This window comes from Notolepis coatsorum (genome assembly GCF_963971535.1).
Source record: "Notolepis coatsorum genome assembly, chromosome: 4".
Classification (NCBI taxonomy): Eukaryota; Metazoa; Chordata; class Actinopteri; order Aulopiformes; family Paralepididae; genus Notolepis; species Notolepis coatsorum.
This window is the reverse complement of record NC_140168.1, coordinates 26,059,638-26,075,647: the sequence shown is the minus strand read 5'-3', so window position 1 is coordinate 26,075,647 and position 16,010 is coordinate 26,059,638. Positions and strand designations below refer to the sequence as shown.

Genomic DNA, 16,010 nt, shown 5'->3' with positions numbered 1-16,010 from the left:
GCGACGGGCAGATTAGACACATAGCCATAATTTAAAACATAGATTAGGCGATATTAAGTTAACATTGGAGTGGGTTTGGGCATCAAGGGGGTAAAAAGGAAAACACGGCGTGGCATCCAAAGTGTTAATGTGCTGTAAATAAAGATACAGTAGATACATGAAAATAGATAAAGACAGAAGAAAAAGGGATAAATGAAGGGACTAGAAAGAAAGAGTGGATGCATTCTGTCATTGTAATGATCACATTTATTATGTCTGCCAGAGGGGGGGGGGGGGGGGGGGTTGTGTGCGTGCGTGTGCGTGCGTGTGTGTCGTGTGCGTGTGCGTGTGTGTGTGTGTGTGTCGTGTGTCGGTGTGTGTCGGTGTGTGTGTGTCGGTGTGTGTGTGTCGGTGTGTGTGTCGGTGTGTGTGTCGGTGTGTCGGTGTGTGTGTGTCGGCGTGTGTGTGTCGGTGTGTGTGTGTGTGTGTGTGTGTGTGTGTGTGTGTGTGTGTGTGTGTGTGTGTGTGTGTGTGTGTGTGTGTTGAATACTATGGGCTGATCAGCCTGACATTGGGTGCACAAAGTCACAGCCGATCAAGGATGAATGTGTGGGGAATGTCTCACATCAGGCAACAAGGGAAACATTTTTGGAATACATTTCCAGCATTGTCCAGTGGCCTACATACAGTTCCGTAGAGTTCGTGGTACACCTTTTCAACGCAGGAGGGGACAACAGCGGCTTCAAATAACATCCAACGTTACTTCCTCGCAAGGCATTGTGGTAGGCAACAGAAGGGCCGTATTTTATTCTTTATTCTATTTTATTTTTAATATTATTATATTCTTATTCCTATTTTAGTCCTATTGACTACCTAAATGTTTATTGTTGTTCAATGTGAGCGATCTGTAGTGACAAATTTCCCTAGGGATCATTAAAGGATTTCTATTCTATTCTATTCTAAGCAGTCTCTGTGGCTGATGACTGATGTGGCTAAAGAGCTAGCGTTAGCTGCGACACAAGTGAAACGTTTTTCATGTGACGTTAGCTAAGGAATCGGCTGGAACAGAATACGAAATACCAGAAGGATGGAAAAGATGTGATACAGGGATGCTATCCTTATGAGTAGCAGCTGCTAACTTGGCGTTAGCTGTCTCGTTAGCTGTCTGTTACGTTAGCATTAGCTAGCAGGCCTAACCAGTTAATGTTGGGTCATTGGCAGCTTGGTCTGAATGCGCTCTGAACACACTATTTATTAACATTAACGGTGTTGGCTGCACAATGCTGTTTTATTTAATGTTCCATTTGAGCAAGTGGTCACAGTAATGTTGTAATGACTAGCATGCTATGTATCTGGGCTATGCACTGGAGCTACCATGCTACCATTAGCTGTACAATGCAAAAAACGACTTTTGTTTAACGTACCACTTAGTCCTGCCTCGCTAACTGCAAACCATGCAGCTTCCAGTTTATGCTGGATTAGCTATGTTACATTATATTGTCCTGTCCTAGACCGGAATATAAAACAACGTTAATGTTAATGTAAAAACCGTCAGGAGGATGGCATCCCGGCTGTCACCGTTCGCTCACTAGCAGAACTAAAAATAAATATGTAGAATTGTTATAGTGCCCGTTCAAAATGTGCCCATTCAGAGCACATATCCGTGCAGAACGGATAAAACGTAAGGTTTGTTGTTATAGCACCACCATCTGGCCAAATGGCACCACACTCGACACTGCACTCCCTTGGGTCCTCAGCAATACACCTCCCAAGCGGGAAGTTGATCGGATTAACGGTTTGCGAGATGTGCGCGTCACAGACACACAGAGATTCCTTCCCTTATAGCTCTTGCAAGAACAAGAAAAATATAAGTGTAAGATGGATAGAAACAATGTATGACCTTGATGACATGATTAGGCCACGGCGCCAAGTTCAATAGCTAAGCCATGATAGACGTCAACATCCAGACGATTCTTCATATCAAACTGGTTCAGGCAAGGGGCATAAAATCTCATATTTTGCTATACCCACATTGCTGCTCGTGATCATTGCAATTTTAGTAATCCATACTTGACACAACTTGAACTACTACTACAGAACTACTACTACTATGTATTTTTGCAGAGCAATGACAAAAACGTTTCACTTGTGTAGCAGCTAGCATGGTGAAGGCACATCAATCTCAACGAGAGCAAGGGACTGCATGTTCAGCACCACATTGGTGGACAGCTCCTCTCTCAATGATCTTCTTTACTGCAAAACATTGCACCAACGCTATCTAGTGTGCGGTAGTAATGATGTAGTCACAGGGCTAGTAATTGTGTTTTGGGAAGCAAGTCGCAGGCTTGTGTCACTGCTCAGCACCTACAGTATCAGTTGGGCAAAGTTCTTTCCGCAGGTAACTCATTTAAAAAGAACCAACCTGTACTGGTATTTTGCCTAACCCGCTTGGCAAAACCAATGAGTGTATGTGCATTCTGGCAGACATGTGTGCTCTACTGAGCATACTTTCTAGTTGTCAGTGTTGACATCACACTTAAGTCTCATACATAATTTCAGATATTTCAAAAAGGTTTCGCATATGTTTTACTTTACTTTAGTGGTTTTCGAAACTTTGGAGCTGCTGTGACCTTACATATACACAAGAAACAGAAACTATAACGCGTTCATCATCATCTTGCTTTTGACCTCTAATTCTGTCGGTTTTATTTTATTTTGTCATGTATTCTTTTTGTTCCGTTTTTGTTTTGCTATAGTTTTGTCTCTTCTACCCATGTAAAGCGTCTTTGAGCACCTGGAAAAGTGCTATATAAAATAGATGTATTATTATTATTATTATCATCCGAGTGTTCATAACGATGACAGTTCAGCTCGAGCAACGTCGCCGCCAAAGACTGGCACAAGCCGAGAGTCGCAGTTCTTGTGAATCGTTCTCACTGCTGGTGTTTACGGAGTTGAAAACGACCTCTGAAGTGGAGAGATATGATAGTAAAGCTATATTTACTAAAGCCAGCAGGGGAGCCTACTCTCTGCGACAAGGTTGGGTTGTTTTCCATGAGCCTACATGATGTGATGGGAGAGCGCAATGTTTTGACAACCAACTCACTGTACACACCCGCAAGGAAAATGCTTAGTCATTTCCAAAATGTTTCAGTAACCTACGTGGTTCAAACTTTTTCTTTGCATCCTCTGGAGTTGTGGATTTGAAGGCTATAAAAGATCCCCTCACCAGAGGGCCCTTTTCACATTCTTCTCCTGGAGAGGGAGAGCTTCTCTGTACTTCCCAGAAATCCGAGTTGCGTGATGTCAATAATAGGTCGCTTCAGCTACACAGAACGCTGAGTAAGTATTGACATGCCGTGAAAGAATATAAGCTGCCGACTTGGGAATTCCTGGTAAATAATATCAATGGATGTTTGTTGCCAATTTGCATATTGATAGATCCTTGTGTTCTCAATGACGGTAAAGGTGTAGAGATGCTGCTATGCTATTTTCAGTCGTTTATTGAACAATTTAGTAGAAAAACCATATGTATACACATTTGTATTCAATATAGAACATTTGTTAAAAGGAACACACCAACATTTGGGGAAATGTTTTAGAAACTCCAGATGTATTTTAAACCCTTAAAGGAACACGCCAACATTTGGGGAGCTAATTAGCGTATCGTCTTCTCCAGAGAGAGACAAGAAGATAGATACCAGTTTCCTCTGTGTGCGTTCAGTAGAAAGCTATCTGGCTGCATGTTAGCCTAGCTTAGCACAATGAATGGAAGCGGACATGGCCGGTTAGCCTTCGGGGAGAGGTGTTCGTTGGACAATGCCTAGGGCTAACCGGCCATGTCCGCTTCCATTCATTGTGCTAAGCTAAGCTAACATGCAGCCAGATAGCTTTCTACTGAACGCACACAGAGGAAACTGGTATCTATCGTCTTGTCTCTCTCTCTGGAGAAGACGATACGCTAATTAGCTCCCCAAATGTTGGCGTGTTCCTTTAAGGGTTTAAAATACATCTGGAGTTTCTAAAACATTTCCAAAGTGCAAATGTATGCACACAGCCTTAGACTAACAGGAGGTAAGAGGCACCAAATGGTAAAAGCAGACTCTCTCTTACCGGACAATGGGCAGCTTTGTGAACGGCACCGGAGGAAGCTTGAGACCGTCAGGGAGTGTGATGACCTCCATACCACCTGGACACTTGGAGGTGTAGTTCTCCAGACTCTGAGTCACTTCCTTCTTCTCTGTGTATAGAAGAGTAGGATAACGTGGTTAAAAAAAATACATATACACACACAAGCACAGGGGCGACAGTGGCTCAGGAGGTTCCCGGTTCAATTCCACAGGGCAGCGTGTTGAAGTGTCCTTGAGCAAGACACTTAAGCCCTAACTGCTCCCGATGAGCAAGTTGGGGTTAAGTGTCTTGCTCAAGGACACTTCGACGTCGGTGTGTGAATGTGTGAGTGAATGGGTCAAATGTGTGGAACAAATTGTTTGAAGCCCTTGGATTCTGTACATCATTCAACCCTCAGGTTATAATAATAATAATAATAATAATAATAATAATAATAATAATAATAATAATAATAATAATAATAATAATAATAATAATAATAATAATAATAATAATAATAATGCAGGACCTCTTTAGAGACGTCTTTATTTGGCATGCAACGACATGGGACATGCAATGGGCGGCACACACACACACAGGAATACACACACACATTGCATTGTCTTTTTCTCAGGGTCACCGATGCGATTGAGCTCTGTGCTTAACCCATCCCGTCGTCGTTCCCCCCCAAGGGCAGCCGGGAGCAGACAGGGCGTCGGCGAGGTACCGCGCCCGGGGACCAATCCAAGTGCTCCTGCCCGTCTTCGTCAAGGACGCGACAGCGTCAGCGATCTGTTGTGCATGTTTTTCCATTGGGTTTTATCTTATCGGGGGGGAAACCCTTGCGAGCATGGGGAGAACATGCAAACTCCACACAGAAAGGCCTGGGAGATACCCCACCTGGGTACCTGGCAACGCGGAAACCTGGTCCCCAAGCGGGAATCGGACCTTCTTGCTGTGAGGCGACAGTGTTAACCACTACACCACCGTGCCGATGGTTATATTACTCACCATTGTATCCTGTATAATAAGGAGAGCCGAGATCTTCCCCATTATATCACCTACCCTGCAGGTTCTATACAACAAAAGGTGCAAATCCAGAGCCTGCAGAATAATGAAAGACCCCCACCACCCCAATAACAGCCTGTTCCAGCTGCTGAGGTCAGGCAGACGCCTGCGAACCCCAGCTACTAGGACGGAGAGGCTTAGGCTCAGCTTCTTCCCCCAGGCCATCAGAGCCTTGAACAATGAACATTGAGAGCCACAGAAACGGACCTATCCACACAAGCACACACACGACACGCACGCTGAGCACGCTCACACACTAGCAGCCACTTTAACACTCATGCCGCACACACGCACACTTATGGCCAAGAGGAAAGGCCACTTTAAATTAGTATAACAACAGGAACAGTGTATTGCACTACTAAAGCTACCTAGCATGTCCTATATGCTCTGTAAATACTATGTACAGATACCGAGATGTCACACCATGTTACCTGTTTATTGCACTGTTGTTTTTTATTGGATTCTATTATATGTTGTACCACTGTATTGCACATCGTCGCGGGCAAGACCACCCGCATTTCATTGTATACTTGTATGCCGTGACAATTAAAACTCTTGACTTGACTTGACTTCCTTGTTGGACTGGTCCACTGGACGTCACCATACTGGCTCTGATACTGGGCTTTACGCTTCAACCGCCCCAGAGTTTACACTGAACTTGCAAAATCTGCTGTTAGTGTCTGCGCCCCCGATATGTGGAACGCATTGCAAAGTACATTAAAACTCAATACTTTAGTATCCTTGGGACGGTTTTAAATCTTTAATGACCAACCATTTCACCCCAGTCCAGTTGGTTTTAATAGTTTTATTGATTGCATTTTTTTTTCTCCTTTTTGTATTTATCGTGTACTGTATCAGTACATAAAGACACCATTGCGGTTCATAGATCGTGGATGGTATAATGAGAATCCTCAAAATGCATCCCTTTAGACCAGGGGTGGCCAACCTTTTTTGAACCAAGATCTACTTTTTTATTTACCACCTAGCCCGAGAGCTACCAGCCAAAATTGTATATTGTAAGCCGTCATTTGAGGCTTTATAAAAGCAGCATAATGAACACAAATCTGTCAGTGCCGAGTCCGACCTCATCTTAAATAACAAACAGCATTGCTTGTTGTAGTTAACAAGGAGAGGAAGAGTTGATTTAGCAAAAAAAAAAATTTTTTTTATTTTTTTAATCAAATTTTATTAATCAATATCTACTTGAAATCAGCCCGCGATCTACCTGTCGATCGCGATCGACTGGTTGGGCACCACTGCTTTAGACGCATTCCTTTCACATTCCATCTCAGTTCAGTTCAGTTCAGTTCAGTTAATTTTTATTTCGGATATTGGACACATAACAATGGTCATTCCATAAATCGCCAACATTTTACCAGCTGCTGTTGCAGCATTGTCCAATTGTCCGAAAAGGGCCAGGGAGAAGCACTAGGCTTGTCGGGCGCTACCCCTGAAGACTTATGTTTGTTTTGTTGTTTTTCTTTTCCTACATTTACATACATGCATTACTACTATACACATATATACCTGCACATGTCTACATACATACACACCTACCCATATTCATACATGTATGACATACATATCCATACACACATACATGGCAAAGAGCACACCATAGTTGGTATACACAGCTTATTATTTATAATATGATACAGTATTATGAGATTCCAAACCTAATTATCTAAGAGATGATATGTTGGGAGTGTTGTGTACATTCGTAGTTGAAGACAGCAGAGGATGTATGTGAAGTATTTCTGGGTGCCGTATTGCCTTCCTACTGCAAGGGATTTGGATTGATTTTGCGAATGTAAATACATGGGATGTCACAGAACAGACTTATATGTCCCTATGGGGTCCAATTATTTCTCACTTGTAGATCACAGAGGTGCCTCCCTCCGCCTGATTGGCCCCGGTCCAAGCCTTCCAGTAAGACTATCAGTTTTATTGCACTAATCAATAAAGAAAAGTTTACATGCTGTATCATCACTCTCTGCCTTTTCCCTTGTGCATACAAACACGTCTCTTTGAATTATTCCTCGGAGCATCAGACCTGATGGGTTAGACTTGCGAGAAATGCACTAAAACTCTCCCGCCAACTTCAAAAGGACGCCATCCCTGCCCAGACGACCTCAACATAACCCATTATCGGTCTGACAGACTCAACACACGGGGCCAGACGGGCAGAGACATATTCTTTACCTGTAGACTCTAACCTTTCAAAGGCTTTTCTATGAGGAAGGATAGCATCTACTGTGACAGAGGCGACCGAGCTGTCAAGAGACAGACCTGTGATGAAAGCGGGTTAACCCTTTCACTACCACACTACCAAAATGGTCAGGGGCGTAATTATGGGGGGGGGGGGGGGGGGCACGGGGGTCATGTCCCCTGCATGTTTTCAGATGGCAGTTATTGTCCCCTGCACCTTTTTACAGTCCAAAACAATGTTACACGATAATAAACGGTGACGTGACGCGGCGCGGCACTATTGGACCACGCGGCAAACGGCCGCTTGTTCCATCTGAGCTCTCTGACGACCTGAGCCATTGTCATGCAAAGACAAGTACCAAGGTGAGCACCCGGCGAGGGCACGCGCTAAGTACCGACCACAGCTGTCTTTGCATAACAACAGCCATGTCGTCAGGTGTGCTCAGATACATAGCATAGCACCCCTCCCCTGAAAGTTTGGTGTGAAACTGTGAACGATGGTCTGTGTGATTGCCATGATTGCTTGGTGTCTGTGAAATATCCGTCTATGACCTCGTTGTATTTAAAAGCCTCTAGGCTGTTGTTTTATACATTGTAGATAATAAATAGCGCGATATCTCTCTCTCTCTCTCTCTCTCTCTCTCTCTCTCCCTCTCTTACACACACGCACGTTCCGAGACTCGCGCGGCATTATGACTTGTCATAAGTGAATTGTAGAAACAACTCACCAAAATTGACTATTGCAAAACTGATTAAAAAAAATATATCTACGAAGGGGGAACCCCCCCCCCCCCCGCCCCCACCCGCCAGCGACCATACAACTATACGTAGCACCGGACTGACTTTTACTGAAACAACGGCACTGACCACGCCCCCAAATGTGTCCCCTCCACCATTGAAAAAAAATGACGCCCTTGCAAATCGTTAACCCTTTCACTGTGACAATACAGACGGGTAACCTTTCACTACCACACTACCGACGGTTAACCATCTGTAGTGTGGTAGTGAAACGTTACGCGTCTGTAGTGTGGTAGTGAAAGGTTAACCATCTGTAGTGTGGTAGTGAAAGGTTACCCGTCTGTAGTGTGGTAGTGAAACGTTACCCGTCTGTAGTGTGGTAGTGAAAGGTTAACCATCTGTAGTGTGGTAGTGAAAGGTTACCCGTCTGTAGTGTGGTAGTGAAACGTTACCCGTCTGTAGTGTGGTAGTGAAAGGTTAACCGTCTGTAGTGTGGTAGTGAAAGGGTTAACCTTCTGTAGTGTGGTAGTGAAAGGGTTAACCATTTGTCGTGTGACAGTGAAAGGGTTAACATTGTGTATTGTCGCAGTGAAAGGGTTAACCATTTGGTAGTGTGACAGTGAAAGGGTTAACATTGTGTATTGTCGCAGTGAAAGGGTTAACCATTTGGTAGTGTGGTAGTGAAAGGGTTAACACAAGAAATGAACAATGCTGCACGTCATCCCCCTCCTCTCGACCCCTGCTTTCCCGTCACTAACGGAGGCACCAACTAAAGCAGAAATGCCCTAAAAGAAATGAATAAACTATACGACTGATCTCCGTTTCAATACAACACTGAGAACAAGATCTATCATTTCTAGTGTCTCACTTGTGTGACAAAAGAAAGAAAGACAGCAGCAGACCGATAAAAGGTGTGTTTTCAAACCAGCGAATTCAAACGTTCTTTGTTTCTGATTATTTAACATAGTTTTGACGTCGCTTTTTTAAGTGGCCGTTAGGGATGAGATGAGAGCGGAACTTCAAATGCCTTTCAACAGTGGCGACAGACGCGCCGGAGTGGTTTGGAGGATTCATTAGAAAATGTACCCGAGTTGTGTTTTGATGAGGGGGAAAACTCAAAACGACTGTTAAATGTTTTATGTAATCATTTACATTTCATAGGTGGGTACCTTCAAGCTCAGACGTGAGCTTTAAAGGAAATGAGGGAATACACCGCCGTCACAACTAACCACAGACTTCTGAGATCTTTGTGTTTACTGCTTTATTGCCGTTAGGTGATTCATTATTGTGTATCAGCTGAGAGAAACGGTGCTCGGCGCTTAGTTGCACCTCGTCAAATTCAATTCAAAGTAACCCTGAACTTGTACTTTCAACATTTCTACATAAAACTATGAAAAAACTATTCCAAAAATGTTTTAATAATAATAACCTTCTCACTGTCTGTACTATTATATACAGTACCTTACTACTATACTTCTACTTCTACCTATCATACTAATAAATTATGTCTATACTACTATGCACTCAAGAGTGTAACACTGAAGTTTGATACTATTTGACGAACAATGCCACTGACCCTTAGCTGTCAGAGTTGTACCCCTCCTGCTGTGTACTTGTTCACAATTTGTAAGTCGCTTTGGATAAAAGAATCAACTAAATGACTATATGGAAATGTGGGGGGGGGGGGGGGGGGGGGCTTTTCCCGGCCAAAACTCCAGTCCCGAAATGAGTCCATTCTAGCTCCGATTTGAACAAATGAAAACACAATTTTGCCGCCAGACGTGTGTGGACCCATTCCCTGTTGAGTCTCTTCAGCCTCATGCCTCAGTAAAACTACAATAAACAAGTAGCCTAACCGCTAAAGAGAGGAGAAGTACAACTAACGTGACGGAAACACAATTGTCGGCCAACAACAGCAGCAGCAGCAGCAGTAGCAGCAGCAGTAGCAGCAGCAGCGATCACCAGCCCATCACAGAGCCGTGCACCCTCCCAGGAGAGTCTCTGACTTCCCAACGCTAGATAAACGAGTGCAAATCCGTGATAGCTGCATCCAGGCATGAATCCAGTTGTTGGTATTTACTCTGTTTCTGTGTTTAATTGTACTGACAGTACAGTGTGTGTGCGTGTGCGTGTGTGTGCGTGTGTGTATGTGTGATATATTTGATTCCCTGGTTTATGTAATATAATTTGTGGAACCAAATAAAGTATTCAAATGTGTGTGTATATATGTATGTATGTATATGTATGTATTGCAGTGGAAGCAGAGAGGTTAATTGGAGCCAAGAGGAAAACAGCAGTCAAAGTGTATATTTTCAGCACTACGTTTGTTTACCGATGTTTATTTATTTATGGGAAAAATGCTAATTCTATCTCTCGTTTAAAAAAAAAACGCAAGGAGATGACTAAATCCAGATTTAACACTGCCATTGGAAGCTTTTTCCCTATCCATAGATGTATGATTTGGCCATAATATGGTCAAGGTCAAGTTCAAGGTCAAATATGAATGTATAATTAAAATGAATTATAATTTATTACTGTATCTACAACTCCTTCTGTTTAATCAAGTCAAGTCAAGTCAAGTCAAGTAATTTATTTATAGAGCACATTTAAAAGCTCGAGAGCCAACCAAAGTGCTGTACAGTACAGTCAAAGCATAAAATCAATGTCCTATAAAATACACAAATACAAAAAGGCACAACAGGACAGGACATTCAAAAAATAGGACAAGCGGATAGGGGAGCACAAAGTACAGTATAGCACACCAGGGACAGAGGAGCACAAGAAGAGATACAAGAGGGAGGGGGCAGGATAAAATTGCATGGGAGTGTGTGGGTTAGGGTGTGGGAGAAACAGGATTAATCGAAGGCTAGGGAATAAAAGTGGGTTTTTAAACAGGCCTTAAATGTCTCCAGCATAGGGGCAGATCGAATCTCCAGGAGAAGCTGGTTCCATAGTTTGGGGGCTACGGCCTTGAAGGAGCGATCGCCTCTCTTTTTTAGTCTGGTGCGGGGGGGGGGGGACCAGCCAAGCCTGGTTGGAGGATCTTAGTGACCTGGGTGCTGTGTAGGGGGTGATGAGCTCGGTGATGTATAGGGGTGCTGCACCCGATAGTGCCTTGAAGGTGAGGAGGAGGATTTTGAAATCTATTCTAAGTGGGACTGGGAGCCAGTGTAGGGAGGCTAGGACTGGTGTGATGTGCTCTCTCTTTCTGGTGCCGGTAAGGAACCTAGCTGCAGAGTGCTGGACCATTTTGAGGCTGGACATGGCTGCCTGACTGATGCCGGTGTAGAGGGCATTGCAGTAGTCAAGGCGTGATGTGATGAATGCATTGACTACCGTTTCCAGGTTGACGGGTGAAAGGATTGGTTTTATTTTACTGATGTTGCGGAGTTGGAAGAAGCATGACTTGACTGCGGCATTTACCTGCCGGTCGAATTTGAGCTCTGGGTCAAAGATTACACCCAGGCTCTTGACGTGGGGTTTGAGGTGGGTGGAGAGTTGCCCTAAGCTGTTGGAGAGTGTTTTGGTGGAAGAGGGGGGGCCAAACAAAATGATCTCTGTTTTATTTTCATTTAGCTGTAAGAAGTTGAGGGCCATCCAGCTTTTTATGTCCCTAAGACAGTTTTTAAGAGAGTCTAGGTTAGCTGTGTCAGAGGGGTTGAGGGGAAGGTAGATTTGGGAGTCATCGGCATAAAAGTGATATGAAATGTTGGGTTTCTGGATGATTTCGGCCAGAGGGAGCATGTAGATGGAGAAGAGTATGGGGGCCAGGATGGAACCTTGGGGGACCCCATACGGTAGACTAGCTGTGGGGGAGGAGTGTCCACCCAAACTGACCGAAAAGGAGCGGCCGCTCAAGTAGGATGCGAACCAGTTTAGGGCAGACCCCCCAATACCTAGCCTGTGTTCGAGACGATCGACCAGGGTGGAGTGGTCGACCGTGTCAATCATCTTCCCTTTATTCATTTGCTTAGATTTTTTTGTACACTTGATCTCAAGAAGGTGCTGAATCAAAAGCACCTCAATGTTTTCATGGTGTTATTCACCGGCAAATATGCAAAAAAAAAAAAAAACATCATTTATATTCTCCTTTGTTTCATCACAATTTACACAAGCCGAGTAACAGACACAATATTTCTGACACTGGGAATACATACCCCCAGGTCTAGATGTTCCTAGATACCAAGAACATGCTAATTGACCTTGTGGAAGTGGAGCAATCTTCCATTTACTTGGGCATGTACCTTTAGGCGGAATTTCTGAAAATAGGGCTACAGCTTTCTGGGGAAAGGGGGGGTGGGGAACAGGTGGAACATAGAATAGAGTGTGAAGGGAGAGGAAGGGGGGTGGGGATGTGGGGGGTGAACAGAGGCCTCAGAGGAAGACTTGTATGTATGTATGTATGTAATATATGTATGTGTATGTATAAATATATACATATTTTATGTATTTATGCATTTGACTATACTGTATTGTTATGGACCCCAGGAGGCACACTTCTAATGGGGATCATTAAATAAACATGCACGCGCGCGCGCGCACACACACACACACACACACACACACACACACACACACACACACACACACACACACACACACACACACACACACACACACACACACACACACACACACACACACACACACACACACACACACACACACACACACACACACACACACACACACACACACACACACACACACACACACACACACACACACACACACACACACACACACACACACACATTTGACCACCAAATTTCAGCCTCCCGGGGCAAAACCGGTATATGGTTGTTTTTCCTGACCAGGAAGCGTGCAGGAAAGTTCAGCGAACGCATCAGTAGTTAGTTACTACAGGGAACTTTATCTCTGTGGACAAATCTCAAAGTCAGACAGCCGAGTTGTGCTTTGGGTTTGCGATTTTAAATCATTGCCACCGAAAATTACTTCCACCTCCTCGCTGGGGGAGCATGTCATTCACACATTCAGGGAAGTACGCTTATGCTTGCCCACTAGCCTGACTCTTGTGATTGTGATTATGTGATTTATGTGATTTATGATTATGTATATGTGTGCCAGCCATATGTGTGCCTGCCTATACAGTGTTTATACATGTATAGCTTTGATTTGTCCCTGTACAGTTTTTTTTATAGATGCACGAACGCCTAGTGAGTGAATGTACAGAATATGTTTTAAACTGTTTTTCTATTAGCTTTAACACATTCCCTGCCAAAAACGAGTTTACTCGTTATTGGCCGTCAATCGAATAATGCCAATAACGAGTTTACTCGTTTTCGGGATCGTTATATCGTTTATACGCTATATCTAGTGGGGCGCCCCACTACGACGGTCATTTCATGTATGGACGAGGAGACATAGTGATAATCTAGCGTTGATTTCAGGATGATTAGATAATCAGCCGAAAAATTACGTGATGACTGGATTACAGTAAAATGCATTTTTTTCGCCTTTTCCTGGAATTACTGAAAAACACCCAAACCATACTCTATTCAAAACGGTATAAAACGAAAATGTACGAATGAAAAAACAATCTGTCTCAGCAATGTTGACTAGAAGCAGCTCACTGAGACCCGACAGCGTTATTAGACCCATAGATATAATATAAGATATATTTTAAGCACTCGCAAATGTCACAGTCTAAAACTATATCCATTGAATAAAGACCTGGCAATGAATGGGGTATCAGTGCCCCCTGCTGTGGCGGTCAATTTGTTAATGTCCTTCTATTTTTCTGTTTATTTTCTGGGTTAAACATCTAGCCCAGGGACTATAACTGAAAACTAGCAACCCTGCTAATGTTGGCATATTTACAGTTTTTAATTTGTATTCATTTATAACTGTATAACTGTTGATTGATATGCACTGTCCCTGATCAAATAAACTGAGTAAACTAAACTAAACCCTCCTCTTTTTATCTGCATGTCACTCACACATTCAGAGAAGTACCCTCCCCTTTTTATCTGCATGTCACTCACACATTCAGAGAAGTACCCTCCCCTTTTTATCTGCATGTCACTCACACATTCAGAGAAGTACCCTCCCCTTTGTATCTGCATGTCACTCACACATTCAGAGAAGTACCCTCCCCTTTTTATCTGCATGTCACTCACACATTCAGAGAAGTACTCTCCCCTTTTTATCTGCATGTCACTCACACATTCAGAGAAGTACCCTCCCCTTTTTATCTGCATGTCACTCACACATTCAGAGAAGTACCCTCCACTTTTTATCTGCATGTCATCCACACATTGAGAGAAGTACCCTCCCCTTTTTATCTGCTGGGGGAGCATGTCACTCACACATTCAGAGAAGTACCCTCCCCCTTTTATCTGCATGTCACTCACACAGTCAGAGAAGTACCCTCCCCCCTTTTTTTTATCTGCAAGTCACTGCTTTCAAGACGGAGTGGAAAAAGACAGTGACACATTTCAAGTCTCTATTAGGAAAGAAATAAAGAATGAAATAGAAAATGTCTGGCGGTGCTGAGTAGTTATATATTGTGTACTGGTGGTGCTGGGTAGTGGCTGATACATTTTTAAACAGTCTCACGCCAGAGATAAGACAAACAAATACACTCACGGACCACTACTGAAAATAACCCTTACATAAATGTTTTTTATGCATCCGTTATTTAGTTTGGTCATCATGGATTAGAGTCAACAATCCGCTAGAGATCAGCAGAGTTATCTTGGCACAACAACAAAAAAAGCCAAAGGAGGAAAGAATATTGATTATAAAGATGTATTACTCCTGACCTCCCTCTTCATTCCCTCTGCCTTTGGTTTCTTTCCCCCCCGAGGCTTTATTCCTCCTCTCTCACAGACCTTTCCTCATGGAGTCCAGAGGCTTTATTCCTCCTCTCTCACAGACCTTTCCTCATGAAGTCCAGAGGCTTTATTCCTCCTCTCTCACAGACCTTTCCTCATGGAGTCCAGAGGCTTTATTCCTCCTCTCTCACAGACCTTTCCTCATGAAGTCCAGAGGCTTTATTCCTCCTCTCTCACAGACCTTTCCTCATGGAGTCCAGAGGCTTTATTCCTCCTCTCTCACAGACCTTTCCTCATGGAGTCCAGAGGCTTTATTCCTCCTCTCTCACAGACCTTTCCTCATGAAGTCCAGAGGCTTTATTCCTCCTCTCTCACAGACCTTTCCTCATGGAGTCCAGAGGCTTTATTCCTCCTCTCTCACAGACCTTTCCTCATGGAGTCCAGAGGCTTTATTCCTCCTCTCTCACAGACCTTTCCTCATGGAGTCCAGAGGCTTTATTCCTCCTCTCTCACAGACCTTTCCTCATGGAGTCCAGAGGCTTTATTCCTCCTCTCTCACAGACCTTTCCTCATGGAGTCCAGAGGCTTTATTCCTCCTCTCTCACAGACCTTTCCTCATGGAGTCCCGAGGCTTTATTCCTCCTCTCTCACAGACCTTTCCTCATGGAGTCCCGAGGCTTTATTCCTCCTCTCTCACAGACCTTTCCTCATGGAGTCCAGAGGCTTTATTCCTCCTCTCTCACAGACCTTTCCTCATGGAGTCCCGAGGCTTTATTCCTCCTCTCTCACAGACCTTTCCTCATGGAGTCCAGAGGCTTTATTCCTCCTCTCTCACAGACCTTTCCTCATGGAGTCCAGAGGCTTTATTCCTCCTCTCTCACAGACCTTTCCTCATGGAGTCCCGAGGCTTTATTCCTCCTCTCTCACAGACCTTTCCTCATGGAGTCCCGAGGCTTTATTCCTCCTCTCTCACAGACCTTTCCTCATGGAGTCCCGAGGCTTTATTCCTCCTCTCTCACAGACCTTTCCTCATGAAGTCCAGAGGCTTTATTCCTCCTCTCTCACAGACCTTTCCTCATGGAGTCCCGAGGCTTTATTCCTCCTCTCTCA

At 43.9% G+C, this 16,010-nt stretch overlaps 1 protein-coding gene across 1 annotated transcript in view; it reads right to left on the bottom strand.

Moving 5' to 3' along the window:
• Positions 1 to 16,010, bottom strand: part of trappc9 (trafficking protein particle complex subunit 9) — a 698,770-nt gene that overhangs the window by 611,234 nt on the left and 71,526 nt on the right. Inside the window, exon 10 of the mRNA XM_084311886.1 lies at positions 4,093 to 4,219. Within this exon, the coding sequence (XP_084168012.1) occupies positions 4,093 to 4,219 (127 nt within the window). The remainder of the gene's footprint in view (positions 1 to 4,092; positions 4,220 to 16,010) is intronic.